The sequence below is a fragment of the Copadichromis virginalis genome, linkage group LG12 (assembly GCF_057382275.1).
Source record: "Copadichromis virginalis isolate Kocher_CV1m ecotype Utaka linkage group LG12, C_Virginalis_male_GT1.1, whole genome shotgun sequence".
Taxonomy (NCBI): Eukaryota; Metazoa; Chordata; class Actinopteri; order Cichliformes; family Cichlidae; genus Copadichromis; species Copadichromis virginalis.
The window spans coordinates 4,327,995-4,343,005 of NC_140629.1; the positions used below are offsets into that span (position 1 = coordinate 4,327,995).

Genomic DNA, 15,011 nt, shown 5'->3' on the forward strand with positions numbered 1-15,011 from the left:
TTAAAACATCCACGTCGGCAATGGGAGCTCTTACAAATGGAAGGAGCATGTAATTGCTGCTTGATTGTGGTATATGTAACATATGATAAAGTGGAATTACCACTCTTTTTTCTGCAGTGTTAGTGAAACTTAATGGGGAAAAAGGCTGCAGTAAACAAATCCTCAGAGCGTTGTTTGATTGTTACATTATAGGGCTATTTGTTTAAAGTGGGGCAGGTGAGTTAGGGGACAGTGCATCCAGGACAAACTAAGAAGGATGATAATCAAGCTTGGGCTTCGGGGGATAAAAGTAATGTTGTTACCCATGAGACTGTGGGTTTCATTTGGAATAACTCCAGCTCCAACTTACAGCTACAAGGCCAATAACATAGAGCTGGGAATACATTAACTGGATTTCATATAAGAAAAGATCAGTATTGTTCTTTTTTATTACGGGGCAGCAAAGTCATCAGCACTGCATTTGCTTTAAGAATCGTGGAACTGGGCCGCAAAAGGTTAGAATGAACCATTGAAGTCACCCCTGGTGAAAAAAATGTTTTGTTCTAATGCCAGTTTGGCCCAGTGGGGTAAAGAGTTTAGTCTAGCAGTTGATCTCAATTCAGTCTTAACGAATGGGGTATGAGGAACTTTGTGAAGCCGAATGTCCCAACTTTTAGGCAGCTGTGAGAGCAATTAAGAGTTCATACAAACAACTAAACTGTGCCGTCTTTTACATTTTTATATTTTTATAAACATTTTAAGCCCAGTCAACACTAATTCACTGTGTCGCTTTTTTATTTAAATGACCGCTTCCGTTTTTGTTTGGTGCCATTTTAAAGCGTCTCCTTTAAAAAAAACCTGAACTGCACTGCTGAAAATGAAGCTTCCCTCCTCGACTCTGAATGATAGTGGGCCTCTATCATCACGGCTCTGTGTGCTCAGCCACTGGAAAAGGATTTTCAACTGCACCATTCAGCCGGGGCCCAAGAAGCCTGCAGCCTTTATCAGACCGCTTGATTGATGTGTTGTGGGCCCTGCTGTGGTTAACAGCAATTTTTATCTGTTGCTAGCGGCAACAGCCCAGGTCCCTGGTGCGTAGAGAGCAGCAGGGCCCAGGATCTGAAGCCGGACCGCACACGGGGATAAACAAATAGATTTTTTAAGGCGGACAGCCCTCATAGAGCGACCACTGACAGGCAGCGCCCCACCCCAAGGCCAATAGAATGTCAGGGCCCCATCCCACTCCTGCTGGGCTCTTGGTTTCCTTCACTAATTTTCACCATGTGCAGAGCCAGTGGTATGGAGAGACCTGCACACCCCACTGGAAAGAGGCGCGGTGAGAAAGAGAGTGAGGGAGGCAGAGTTATGTACAAAGAGACAGACAAGATGCTCCATCTACTGCAGGTGAAGACGCCAGAGTATATTAACAAGAAAATCTTGTTTCAAAAATTAAATTCAAGCTATAATTTACACCCAATTTCCTTTGAGTTGCTGTGTTTAGCATTAAATCCAGCAAATCTGTTTTACTCTGTTAAATAAAACATGGAGCTTTTAATGGCTCCTACTGTAATTAAGTGACATAATCCTTGTATTTGATAGAGATCTTGCGATAAGCTCTCGTCACTCAGACAAACAAGTGCATTTGTCACAACGTGGAGGTCGTGAATGCCAAATCAATTAAAACAAGATTGTTTAAGAATGCACACATGACTGGGACTGCTCTGTTTAGAGTGTACTCATTTAGCGTTAAATATGATTATGACAACCTGAGCACAGGGAAATGAAGAACGGGTGTGTCTGAGAGCTCCAAATACTCTTATTCGACGCAAACACTTCAGCTAAGGTTTGACCCTCTGACGTAGCGGAGATAAACCCTCCTAATACAGACTAGTTAGATTATACTGTCACAGACAAAACCTGCATGGATTTATCGTCAAAGAAAACATGAGCCGTGGCTTGGCCTTGGGTGGTTTCAAAAGGCGTGGGGTGGGTGACTGGCGCTTAATCACTTCATCTGGAAGAAAAGAGCGACGTGTTGTCTTCTTGGGCTTAGCTACAACATCTCCCCCTCCAGACAATATATGTAACCCAGGGGTAATGACAGGCTGGGCGGATCGTTGAAGTGAGATTTTTTTTGACATTTTCCTGTTTCTTGCAGCACGTATCTCTCAGGTGCAGATGTTTGACTCTTTATCGAGGAGCCCCTGAGAGGATGATAAATCGCCAGAGCCCAGACCCATCTCCACTGGAACAACAATCAGGTAGCAGCACCGGAAACAAGGAACAGATTTTGTCTCCCAAACATAGCCAGGGCTATAATGAAGCCTGCACTAAGCAGACAGAAGAGAGTTGGACTGATAAACAATTCCATATCCAGTCTTCCACAGCGAGCTAGATAGCAAGTCTCATTCCTGCTGCTACATATCAATGCTGGACTCAGTGCGCCGGAGATTAATCCTCACCCTGAAATGCGCTGGGTGGGACAGAGGGTTGTGGGTTTTAGCAGGACAGGTGCAGCCTTTGCAAGACTGCCTGTCTTTCAAATGCATCAACTGGATAAACAAATTCTGTTCAGTTTAATAGTTAACTTTTAATAGTTTTATTACGAAGCTACTGTCTGTTTGTGTTGTGTAGTTTGTGCTGTGTGCATATAAAGAAGGTATGTTCCCGTTTCCCTTATCAAGGACAATTTGAACAACTAGAAATTGCATGAAAAATGCACGACTTAGAAAACCTGCTGTGTTTTGCTCCACTAGGTAAAGACATGTATTGGTATCATTTAGCCATGTGATATTATTCACTTCTTACTCTTCCATTTTTCTTTAAGTTTTATCTGAAAAATAGATTAAAAAAAATATCATACCAATGTGAAAACCTGTGTCTTAAGATTTCCGTTTACAAAAACACAGTTAGTACAATTAAACCAACAGCTAATGTGTTGTGTAAGCAACAACCAAAGCATTTAAAGAGAGCATTAAGGTATTTGGCATAAAACACTCCTTATGCATGAGTCTGGCACTAAAATGCAGGAACGTCCTCTACGTTCTTCTCTAAACCAATCAGTCAAGGCCACTCAATTCCATATGTCTTCCAGAAAGACCTATGGAAGCATAAACAAGCATCTCCGATAGAAGTAAAAGACAAACTGTCAGGAAAGATTCACTTTATTAAATCTTAGTGACTTGTGACAGATAACTGGACCGTGTACACCAGCTTGAGTTTTTATTGTGGAGGAGCAAAAAAGCAGATAGCGATGACTGCCAGAGGCCAACTATTAGATAGCTCTTCTGTGCTATCAGCGGCCAGTAGCGCAAAGTTGCCTCATTGACCCTCCCCTACTCATAACCAGGCCTCCGCCCACATACGTAGCCTCTTTTTTTCCAGCTATAACACTATATCAAGCCCCTGGTCTTTTCCTCGCCCTACTCCTCCTCCTCCCATATCCACCCAGTCTCTGCTGGCAGTTCCCTAAAGCCCCCTGACCTCGCACCCCATGTCTCTCCTTCCAAACCATCACGCTATAAAGCCCGAAGCAGATAAGCAAACCCCAGAAATCATGCAGGCCCAGCAGCAGAGCAGATTGAGAGTCAGAGCTCAGTACCCAGGAGGTGCCTGTAGGCTAGAAACGCTGCAGATAGCACCACTGGATAGCTGGAGTGGGGAGCCAGACAACATGAAACTTCCTGCCCTCGTTACTGGACTTTCCTTTGCTTGCACAATGCCCCTGCCTCCCACACAACCACCTCCACGCCAACTCCACCTCCATTTTTGCCCTCTCTCTCTCCCTCTGTCTCTCTGATCCCCTCCTTCTTCCTTTCAGATAAAGAGAGGGCCTCGTTCCCTGCCGACTCAAACTGACAGCTCGAGCCAAAGGGCTCCACAAGCTTTTTTGGAAGGTCTTGTTTGTTTTCATCCATCTGTGAGCATGCAGCCACTGGGGAAAAGGAATGTGACATGTTCTATTAAAACAAAATAAAAAAGAAGATCGCACAGAGATCAATGTCTTCTGAAGTTGAGCTTTGTTCAGTGCTTTAACTGTAGTCCTTTGAGGCAGATTAAGGCTGACAAACCATTTATAGTTGTTTTGTTTGCCGAGATGATTGCTTCCAAGCTACAATGAGAACTGCCATATGCCACTCATCAGCTAAAAGTAGCACACTTTAAACAACGTTCCTCTTATGAGTTTCCCTTTAAGGAAAGGACATAAAGGACGACCGCTTGTCTGTATTATCCAGAGACTACACACATCATTGAAACAATGGGAGGGGAAGAACACAAATTTACGGTTCGAGAATGCACTGGGGCAAGGCAACAGATGCTTTCAGGGGATAAAAATAGTCCTGTAGTGACAATTTGTGAGCTAGTTTATGTTCAAAAGGTTTGAGCTGATGTTTTCTTAGGTGGCACTAAATAATCCTCTTGGGCACCTTTACCTTGAACAGGCGACATGTTCCAAGATTAAAAAATAACTCTCTAACTACCTCTTATTAGCACGCAGTCACTTCCAAAAGTCCACGGGACAGTTTTCACTGTAACATGCATACATGCAGCCTTCCTGCAGTGAAAAATGGATTTATAGCACAAAAGCAAAAGTCTTTTTAAGCATTTTTTTCATATGTGTGAGCAGAAACATCCGTCACTGACAGTCACTGGAGGAAGATATAAAACTCTGACATCGAAATTGCAGCTCAGGCGAACACAGCGCTGATCAATGCCAATAAAACGAGGCCCTTTTTGCCAAGGTAGCATAGGACACCTTCCTGCAATTTAATCAGTCAGTCAGCCAGAATTAATGTTCCTAATATCATGATTTCTCCATTACTCTATTTAACATAATTAAAATGTCGAGCGCCGGGGCCATAAAGCGGGTCGTTGGAGATTGTAATTCTGCCGTAAAGCTATGAAGCATGAAAATGTCACTTACCGAGTAGCCACGGCCTGACAGCGAGTGAGTGGAACTCTGTAGGGAGAGAGAGGAGAACAGGGATGACCTTTAAGGAGTGTTTCGCTCGCTCACGCTGACATGATGAAGCAGCGTAGCTTTAATATCAGTATTCACATTAACCTTTTACCCGCCCTACCATGCACCCCACGCCTGCTCACTTTGCTACCATTCATTCTGTTCTGAACAACAGGGGTAGCTGGTCTAAAAACAAAAAGTCCCATACTACAAATACACCGTGGAAAACATGGTCCACATCTGTGTAAATACAACAGTGAGATACTGGGTGTACTGGTCTGTCCTCATAATGCGCTGCAGTGCTACATGTGAAAATTAAGTATCATTTATTGGCTTGAATTTAGTTCCCATAGACGTCAACAGACGAATGAGAGGGACTCCATCACCTTCATCAGGAGACAAATTAAAAAACTATTTGATACAGGAATTATTTTATAGCTGAAGATTTTAAGTGTCTGTTTAGTGCTAAAAAAAACTCCTTAGATTAGGAAGAGCACCACAACAAGCTTTCTTTGGATGACTGGGCAGATATTTCACCATCGGTAAATATGGTGCATAAAAATAAGAGCTAATTTCCAAAATCATAGTCTTTCATAGCCTAACATTTTCAGTGTTCCCACCATGTTCATCTCTATAAAAAATAAAGAAATCTCTGTATGCATGTGTGTTGTTTGAATTTCTCAACAACAGCCTATCAGGTCCGACACGAACTTGTTGGGAAGGTGTCATTGTGGGGTCCTGCGGGTTAGGGTGAGGCCGTTCTATGTCATCATCCTTGACCTTTATGCTGATGCACTCTTTTGTGTCCACACAATGACACCATTTCAGGTAACATAGTTTCTAAATAACAGCGCACTGTCAATGACATCAAACGACAACAGGCACTCACTAATAATAAAGGGATCCATGCATCAGTGCGTTCTCTACGTTTCTATCAACTTTTCTTCTAAGCAGCTTCAAATTTGGCGAGTGTTTGAATGAGGGACGGCCTCTTTTCAGGGCCTTCTCCCTGTTGCTAGACAACAGTGATTTGTAACCTCACGATGAGGTCACGATGAGGTCACGAATTCCCGTCACTAGATTTGTCACCCATTTAAATAACGTGTCTTATATATGAAGCTCTATGAGCAAAAATTGATCTGTTGTCACAGATCAAAGTCATCCTGCACACTGGAACGTCATCCTTTGATGATGCTGACATTCTTGTGATGGTGGACAGAGTTACAAAAGAAAGAAAGTGTAAAAATTATACACAGTGCCCATCAATTTTATGAGGTCTTTTACTTGTCTGTGTTTTATCTGTCCCTTTTTTATTCAGGATAAATATCTCTTTATGCAGTAAGGGACGTGTTTCGGCCCATTTAACTCCCGTGCTTTCTAATGCAGTCCTCTAAATACTGAACAAGAGCAGTATGGAGGCAGAAAAGGCTTGGTTTTGTTCTGTTTTCTTGCTCTGTCTGTCAGCGCCCAGCACGAATACCAATCTCAAAATCCCTCCCTCCACTTCCACTTTTCACTGCTTTTATTCCTCTGTCTAGATTGGCAATTTCTCCCCCCTGGTCTCTGGAGGAGACTTTTCTGCTAGACCAATTTCATCCATAGGTCCACCTTCAATCCAAAACGACCTCCCCCACACCTTCACCGCCACTGCCTCCCTTGTTTTGCACCCTCGCAATGTCCCTCATCCATTCTCCCACACCTGCTCAAAGCATCAGCCCTTGTCAACGCCTGTGTGCCCCTCTGATTTGCAGGACGGCTCCTGTGGTGACGATTAGGGAGGAGTCCTGCTGCGAACCGGAAAGTAGGCTCTGTGGGAATCAAAAGGCTATTCCCACTCTGCCCAACCTTTCTGCTATCCTCACTACCGCAACCAGAGAGGAGGCCAGAGTATGGGGCGTAAGAGCCGAACGGAAGGCAAAAATATGTGGATAAAAAAGGCCAAAAGCGTGTTTCAAGGAAAATGCGGTCTGTTGTTTATATGTGTGCGTGTTGTGAGTGCGTTAAAATGTGTGTACGTTCATGTGTTTGTGTGCGTAAGTGCATATGTGCATAGGTGGAGTGAGGCCAAGGCCATTTGGAACTAGCCTTACTATGTCGAGTTCATTCAACTTGCAGCATTCTGAGTAGAAAGAGAGGCTTATTTAAATGATAATGAGGGACAATCCGTTGGATTTAGTGCTGGTGAAGGGAGAAAAAGAGGGGAGGGAAAGGGGGATCCATTAAAACGCCAGTGGTTCATAAGCCATAGGGTCGGCATACAGCTAAACACTCTCTCTTAAAAGCCATTATACATGGCTCTCAATGGATTTCTGCAGTGCTTAGGACTTCAAAAGGATTTAAGAACCCGCCCCCGAGAGAGAGAGTGTTGGGGGAGGGAGTAGGACAAGTATGTGTGTGGTGGCGATGGTGGTTGGTGGCGAAAGAGATGGGGCGGATGCTGGCGGCATTTAAGGGTTAACTAAACAGCCCCGGAGAAGAAAAATGTTACTAAATCCACCCCCTTATCCTCTCCCAATTTCCACGCCCCCTCCTCCACTCTTCCTGCAAAAAAAAAAAGAAAGAAAGAAAGAAAGAAAAACATGGCGTTAAAAGGGGAGGGTCCTGTCCATCTTCTCCTAACCCAGACTATTGGTTTTTTACCGTTGCATGAAGGCCAGGAGGCGGGCCAATCACTACTAGTTGGACAATAATAAGAGAAAGGATGTGAACACGTATGCCCTCTGTGGCTGGAAAATAAGGTGGGTGGGTGGGTTTGGGTGCATGTGGGTGGATATGTTGGTGAATACAGTTTGGTTTTCGAGACGCCGACAGCAGCACAACTGCCACCCCCTCCTCTGCAGGACACAGTTACAGTGGAACCCACCCCCTCTCCCACCTCACATTTCCCTAATCCCTGCGTGGCTTAGTGCAGGGGCCCTACTGCACTGCAGGCACAATTACCTAGTCAAAATAAACAGATAAAGACCCGACCATGGCAATGAACAAACAGCATCCCCTGCATTTTTTCCTTTTTTTTTTTTACCCCCTGCTCACAAATTGATGCATGACTGTTTTTACAGGCAGGCGGGTGCGTCCGCATGTCGCATTTGTCTCCGTTTCCTTTGGCGGTAAGACAAGAGAAATCCATTTTACTTGTTGCCAATGCGGCATCATTAGTTAAGAGCTCTTAAAGCTGGGGAACCACTTTGATGTGGTGGAGCGTATTTTATGAAAATTAGCAGAGCTCTCAGTGCGGTGGTGGAGATTTCATGGAGCTGAAAAAGTAAGAGATATAAGGGAGACAATGACACGCTGTGTGTCACGTCCAGGCCTTCACCGGGTGGAATACAGCCAGTGAAGAAACACGAAAAGATGGAAGGAGAAAAAGAAAGATAAAGACAGGCAGAGGAGGAGAGATGGATTGATATAGATGGCGTGGCTACAGCGATCAACGTCTGTGCACCATTTATTTGGCAGCAGATTAGAGAGACATGCCACATCTAACACCGTCGCCGATTACAGCGTGCAATTTTCAACCGTGTTCTCCCCCCACCCCTCGCCATTACAGCAAGCACCACCACTTCCACCGCCCCCCTTCGTTCATGCCCCCTCCTTCTTAGTGCTTGTCGCATATCCCTGTCAGAGCTGTCAACAAGCGTTGGGCTTTTATCTGACAAGCCCGCCTCTTCCTCCTGACTTTTTCATTAAAAGACAGCCTTTTACACAAATTCAAGAAAAACAGTGCGGAGGGGGGATGCATGAGAGAAACTGAGCAGCGAGGCTTAGAAAAAAGAAAATGAAGATAGGAAAAAATTAGGCTGTTTTTTTTTCACGAGACTGAATTTTCGGTTGGAAATATGAATAACTTAAAACAATGTATTTAATAAGTTCTTTTAAATCTTTTTCCTTCCCATCATTTCAACCCTGCTGGAAAAGGAAGCTGCACATTTTCCTTCTTCCTCTCGCTCCTCCTGCTTTAGTCAGCTAAATGAACAGTCTGATTGAATTTAGTTAGGTTTGGGAGGCCTGCTTGACAGGCATTAGTTAGGAAGCATATTTCTACATTCATTTCAAATGAGCTGCTTGGGATTTTGCATAAATTCTCATTACTTCCCCTGTATTTAAATTGCATTATTTCATCCCTTATGCTGAACCAATGTCTGGTTTCCATTTTGCTTTGCCACCTACTCATCTTCTAAATGGGCTGGCATATGGATGCGGGCGCAGGGATAATTGGAACCGTTCCTTTAACTCGTTCCGTTCTGGGGTTGGTGAGGTCGACCCACACCTGGCTGAACCTGGTTATGTTTAAATTTAACTGGTCACGCTTCACGTAATGGCAAGCAAACTAGGTGATATTGTGTGACCAGTCCTTTCTATGCGCTGTTAACCAACTACCCTCGGGAGCTTGGAAAGAAAAGCATCTGGACTTCTTTAAGTTTTGGTGCAGAAGCTTTTCTTTCCAAGCTGCTTAGCCTACGATGACCTGGATGACCGAGAAGCTTCACAGACACATTAACCAACTAGCATTCTTCCCAACACAAAGAGGCTATCTGAGATTAGAGTTTGGGTCTCGTCTGTGGACTCACCTCACTGAGCTGCTCTTTGGAGTTGCTCCTGTGTGGTCGACTGAGTTCAGTCTCGTCCTCGCCAACTTTGACTGGATGAAGAGCCAAAGGTTTGATCTGCAGAACACACAAGACATGATGCCATCGTCTAAAAATGTAGTCATAGAATCGACCATGCCACTACTTAAAGACACTGACTTATTGTATTTTTTTTCAGAAACAAATTTAAAAGCTGCAACAGCTTTTTGCTATAACAAGATGGCAAAGAGAAGAAGACTGAAATATTTACACAGACCAGAGAAAAACAACAATTTAAAACTATCTTGTTGAGAGCTAAGTGTACTTCATAACTGTGGTGGGCGCACATTTTAGTCTCACCTACTTTGTGTAATGCAACAAACTATAGAAACCTCTATTAATATTCATGCCATCTAAAATTGTACAGAAGGCTGGGTTGTTGATTGCTGATTGCCTTCTATCGCTGCATTTTCCAATTCAGTGTCAGCCCATGCAACAAGATCTAATAACACCAAACATTTAATCACGCTAGAAAGATTTTAGTTGTGCATTAGCCAACTTTATATCTGACTGACAGAAATGACACACAAACACAATAATTGCAAAGAAGACCAAAGTAAAAAACAAAAACAATACATTGCACACAATGGTACATGAGAAAAGAATAGCAGAACTCTCAGAAGCTTATGCTTCTTCCTGCTCCTTTTTGAACATGGACGTTATTTGGAGTTGTGGTTGCTCGTTTTCCTTTTGTTTGCTTTGTTCATTTGTCTCTTTTAATTCTATTTTTTTTTTTTATACTTTTTCAACATGTTCAAAATAAAGATTCAATCAATCAAAACTCTGATCTACCTGCAAATATGTGAAATTTATTAACCCTTTAAGACCTACCATAGAACCAAGTCCGCCAGAGCTTATATTATATTTTTACATGCTGTGGAGCCATTTCTGGGAGCATTTCAAGTTGATATACATCAATACAACCATTATAGCCAAAATTTTAATAATATGCATTAAGTGCATAGTAATTACATAAATTGCAAAAAAGTGCAATAAACTACAAAAAATTTGAAAATCGTTTTTGTTTTCTTAACATATATTTCTAGTTAGAGAAATTTAAGAGAAACTGTAAATACAAAAAAGTTGCACAAAATAGTTTCCCACCACAGGAAATTTATTTTAAGTGTCTTCATAGTTTTATTTTTGAAATACACCAATTTTTATATACTGCAGGAAAAACGAAAATAAATATTAGAGTGCAAATCTGCAAAAAAAAAAACCAGCATATGCATCAAAATAAACTATTTCCAGCAGTGCAATTTGAGTACTAAGCATCGCAGAAACGACACAGAAAGTCATAAAGTCAAACATAACTTTTAAAAACACCAGTATAGGCCCATGAGGCCCTGATGGTAAAAAAAACTACATTTCTGCAAAATGACGTCACTTCCAGTTTCGGGCAGGTCATGTCGGACATGCGAGAGTTCACGCTGATGGTCGTAGGAAGTGTTACAAACAGCTGATTGGATCGGCAAAGCCTGTTTCTGGAATATTATGTTTTTGTTGCTGCAAGTGCTTTTTATGCAGTTTTTGCAAAGCTATATGTGGAAGGAAACTGTGACCTAGGACAAGCTGATGACATAAGATCTAAGTACAACTCCTCCGGTTTCATATGCAAAAAAATTATTGCGCTAGCTTACGTGGTTGCAGACCTACCGGGATTTAAAAATAGTTACACAAAATGGAGCGTGCCCGCTCTGACCGGCTTTAAAGGGTTAAAATACTTTTTCATTCACTTGGTTTCCTGTCAAACCGCAACCAGCAGTGGAAGTGGAAGTTTTTTTAATCATTTATAACAAGTCTGTTAAACTGTGTCTTATATTCCAGCTCATGTTATTTCCTCTAACTTAGTCGAATGTACTTTGAACCAGGTGACTATGTAAAGCACAGTCGAATAAAAATGGGTTCAACTGACCATGGAACACAGCCTTTCAAAGGAAATACAATGAGTGTGTGAGAGTCAGTTTATACTTTGGTTAAATGCAAAATCGAACTGGCTGCAACAAAAACACCTGGAACGCAAAACCTCAACCAACAGGTGCTGGTCGCACCAGCCAGCATGGGTAATGCAGCAGGGCAAATTAAGTAAACACAACTGTGCTGGGTTTACTTAATTTAAGGGATCAGTGCAAATGCAGTTGCTCCGTGTTGAGCTTGACTGATTTATTTAACTATAAGTCTAGTCAGCATAGTTCAGCTTGAGTGAAATAACATTTCCTTCTTGATCACATACTGTACACATTAGATAATGTGAGGACACACCCGATCATACTTTGGGTAGGCAAAATTAACCAGGACAGAATAGCTCTGACCTGTAATATCCTTACCTTGGCTGAAAAATGAAAAAGCAAATAATATGCTGCTGGACTAAAATTCCAGTCCAGCCCAGTTCCTCAGTTAGCTCTAAAAGCTCCATAAGCTAACTTTAAAAGGCCGGAATGACCAAGCAAAAACTTAAAGGTAACGTGAACTATGAGTAGATAATACTGCAGACAATGTTGACATGTGTATAACATTTTAGAGAAAAAAAACTTACTATTTAGCACATACAGAATATCAAATAAAAGTTGATGTAATGTAAAATCATGGCGAAACCAAAACCTGACAGCCCTAATGCTAACATGGATGGTTTGCTTTATTGTAGGCCATCAAGTCCCACAGTTGGTGTGCAACCAAATTCCCAGCCAGATGGGAGGTTGGCGAGCTAAGCAAGGAAGACTGTGTGCTGCTGCAGGATCAGCCAATCACAATGTCCCGTGCTGCTTCCCCACCTTGGAGTACAGCAGCAATGGCCGCGGGGTGTAATCCATTTGACTAGCAGTTTGCGTGTAGCAGCTCCCCCGGTGGCAAGTATGGTGTCTGGCCCCGGTCTCCTGATCTCCACTGTAATTTAAGCAGATCACTGCTACAATTAACCTTTCCCGGTAAATATCAATTATGGCCCCCGGCTGGGCTAGAATTAAAAGGGTCATCAGCTAATCTGACAGGTCCTGTACGGTACCACCTGGCTGGGAGAGAGGGAGGGAGGCAGGGCGGCAGAGAGAGAGAATGTTTGTCTACCCTTGTGCCCACCAGCTCACAAGCCAAGTAGACACAATTCCCTTTTAATTACCCTGCTGCCGCCAGGGCAAGCATGCTGATTGGCCAAGGGGCATTAGCAGTGTGCTGAGGTCAATAGTGACAGGATAGGGGTAGGGTGGGGTGAGCATGGAGGAGCAGTGGGGGGGAGCTGCCGCCTAGCAATCAGGGTGTAGAAATGGAAGGAAGAGAGACCTGGCAGGTGGGCCTAATTAGGTTTGACTTCCACCTCTACCCGCCTCTCCCTCGGTCTCTCTCGCTCTCTCTCAACTAGCTGTCAGCCTAATCACTCCTTGAATCTCAAAATAGATGGTGGCCCTTTTGATTTCCTCCTCTCAAGGAGAGCACAAACAGAGCAATCCTCCTTGGCAGGGAGGCAAGCACGTCAGTAGAGACGGAGCGTCGAGGTACAGCCACAGTTGTGTTGCTGTCAAGTGCTGGCGCTGAATACTTTGTTTACTCAGCATCAGCGTTGCTGACACATTCCCAAAGTGCCCAAAGTGCTTCCGTCTCCTCAGGGACTTTGGGGTTACATTTCCCAGTCAGCAATCAATTTGGCTATTGATCAAAACACAGCTTCTAATTAGGCACCTAGGTTAATGATGTAGCGTGCAAAGACCGTTCCCCAACCTGCTGTTCAATTGCATGGGATAGCAATTGATCTAGGCAGGAATTCACCAACTCTGACAAGGGATTGGCAGCTTGGACTGCCTGTGATTAAGTGAGGGACTAATTTCCTGTCTGGGGAGGTGCTTAATTGGCCCTAAACTCCCAGCTATATAGCTTTCATGTTTTTTTCCCCCTTTTCTTTTGTTGTATACTCATTAATGTTAAAGGACGAGTTAGTAAGCTTGACAATGGGACTAATTGTCTTTGCTAAAATTCAACTGCTTGCAAGTGGTGACAAAGTCCAAGGTTATAACTATTCTCTATTCCTAAATGATGTCTTTAAAATCCACTCTGGGCAAAACAGAAAGAAAACACTGTTATCACTGCTTCGAAATGTCACATAGTTTTTCTGAAAATAAACTTTATTTAGGTTTGTTCCAGACAGTATTAGGGGAAGGCTAATCAGGCTGTAGCAGCAACTAAATGTTCTTATTGTGATGCTATGTGAAGTGTGTAGAAACTGTGAGCACAGTCATGTAATACAGACTAGCTGAAAAAGTAATTAATTATAGTTACTAGTTACTTCTTCAAAAAAGTAACTGAGTTAGTAACTGAGTTACAAGATTCTAAAAGTAATGAATTACTTGAAAAGTAACTATTGTGTTACTTAAAAAAATGTTTAACCCTCTGGGCTCCAGGGTATAACTGGCCATTTTTAACCACTTTTGATTTTCCCTCCACATTTAACCTTTAAAAAATATTTACTTTGCCTTGTTTGGTGTCATTCTTTTCAGCACAACCTCACGTTTCTGAATTTATGGTTATGTTTTCATTTTGACACACCGTATTAACACAACTGATCTAAAATCACAGAAAAAGCATAAAAACCGAGTAGAAAAAGATATATTTTTACTGCAACCATCACAAACATGTTTAATGAATCAAATTTCATAACTTTAAATGCAAATATAAATTGTCAATTTTAAAATCATATGCACAAGTTTTGCAAACAACAAAGTTATTTGCAGCTATTTACCTTTTACCCTCTTTTTTTTTATAACCATTTCAAACTATTTATATAACAATCAGGTGTTCTGCATTCAATATGTACGTCTTTCTCTCTCTCCCTCTCTCGCCGTCACCCCTAAAACTTCCCCCTCTTCCCCCTTCATGTTGTCATATCATTGTTTGATTGGTCAACATGGTACATTTTTCCACCAACACAAAAGGGCGTTTTTTTGTTTTGTTATTTTTTGCTCAGAGAGTGCTCGCTGCGCTGTCCTTAGACGTTAAACGAGACGAAGCTATTGAGGAAAAAACGCCGCGTATACATTGTTTATCATCTACATCATGGTTTTACGTGGCCTATCAACACAATTTAAAAAATTATTCTTCCTCAGTCAAACAGCAGCACTCATGCGATTGTTTTGCCTCCTTAGCTCCAGGTGTTGTGCTAGACAGTGATCGTGATCACCGTCCGCAGCTGCTTAAAGCTGTAGCGCCCAGATTACTTACAGCTACTTCCTGCAACTGATATAAGGTGCGGTAAGCTGAACACAGCTTCAACCGTCTGTTTGTTGAAAAATAGTAACGTGACCGCATTCTCTTGTTAGTAACGGTATTGTAACAATAGGAATAGTAATTAGTTAGATTACTCGTTAGTGAAATAAGTAATGCCGTTAGTAACGCCGTTACTTGTAATGCCGTTATAACCATCACTGGTCATTTGATGCAGGGCTGTATTAGCACAAAATCATATA

At 42.4% G+C, this 15,011-nt stretch overlaps 1 protein-coding gene across 10 annotated transcripts in view; it reads right to left on the bottom strand.

Annotated features, from left to right (window-relative positions):
- fbrsl1 (fibrosin-like 1) overlaps nt 1–15,011 on the bottom strand; it is a 288,396-nt gene that overhangs the window by 147,972 nt on the left and 125,413 nt on the right. For all 10 annotated transcript variants that reach the window (XM_085474425.1, XM_085474432.1, XM_085474424.1 and 7 more), the window contains exons 3-4: nt 9,508–9,603; nt 4,904–4,939 (exon numbers count right to left, since the gene is read on the bottom strand). In XM_085474425.1, coding sequence (XP_085330551.1) covers nt 4,904–4,939; nt 9,508–9,603 — 132 coding nt within the window. The remainder of the gene's footprint in view (nt 1–4,903; nt 4,940–9,507; nt 9,604–15,011) is intronic.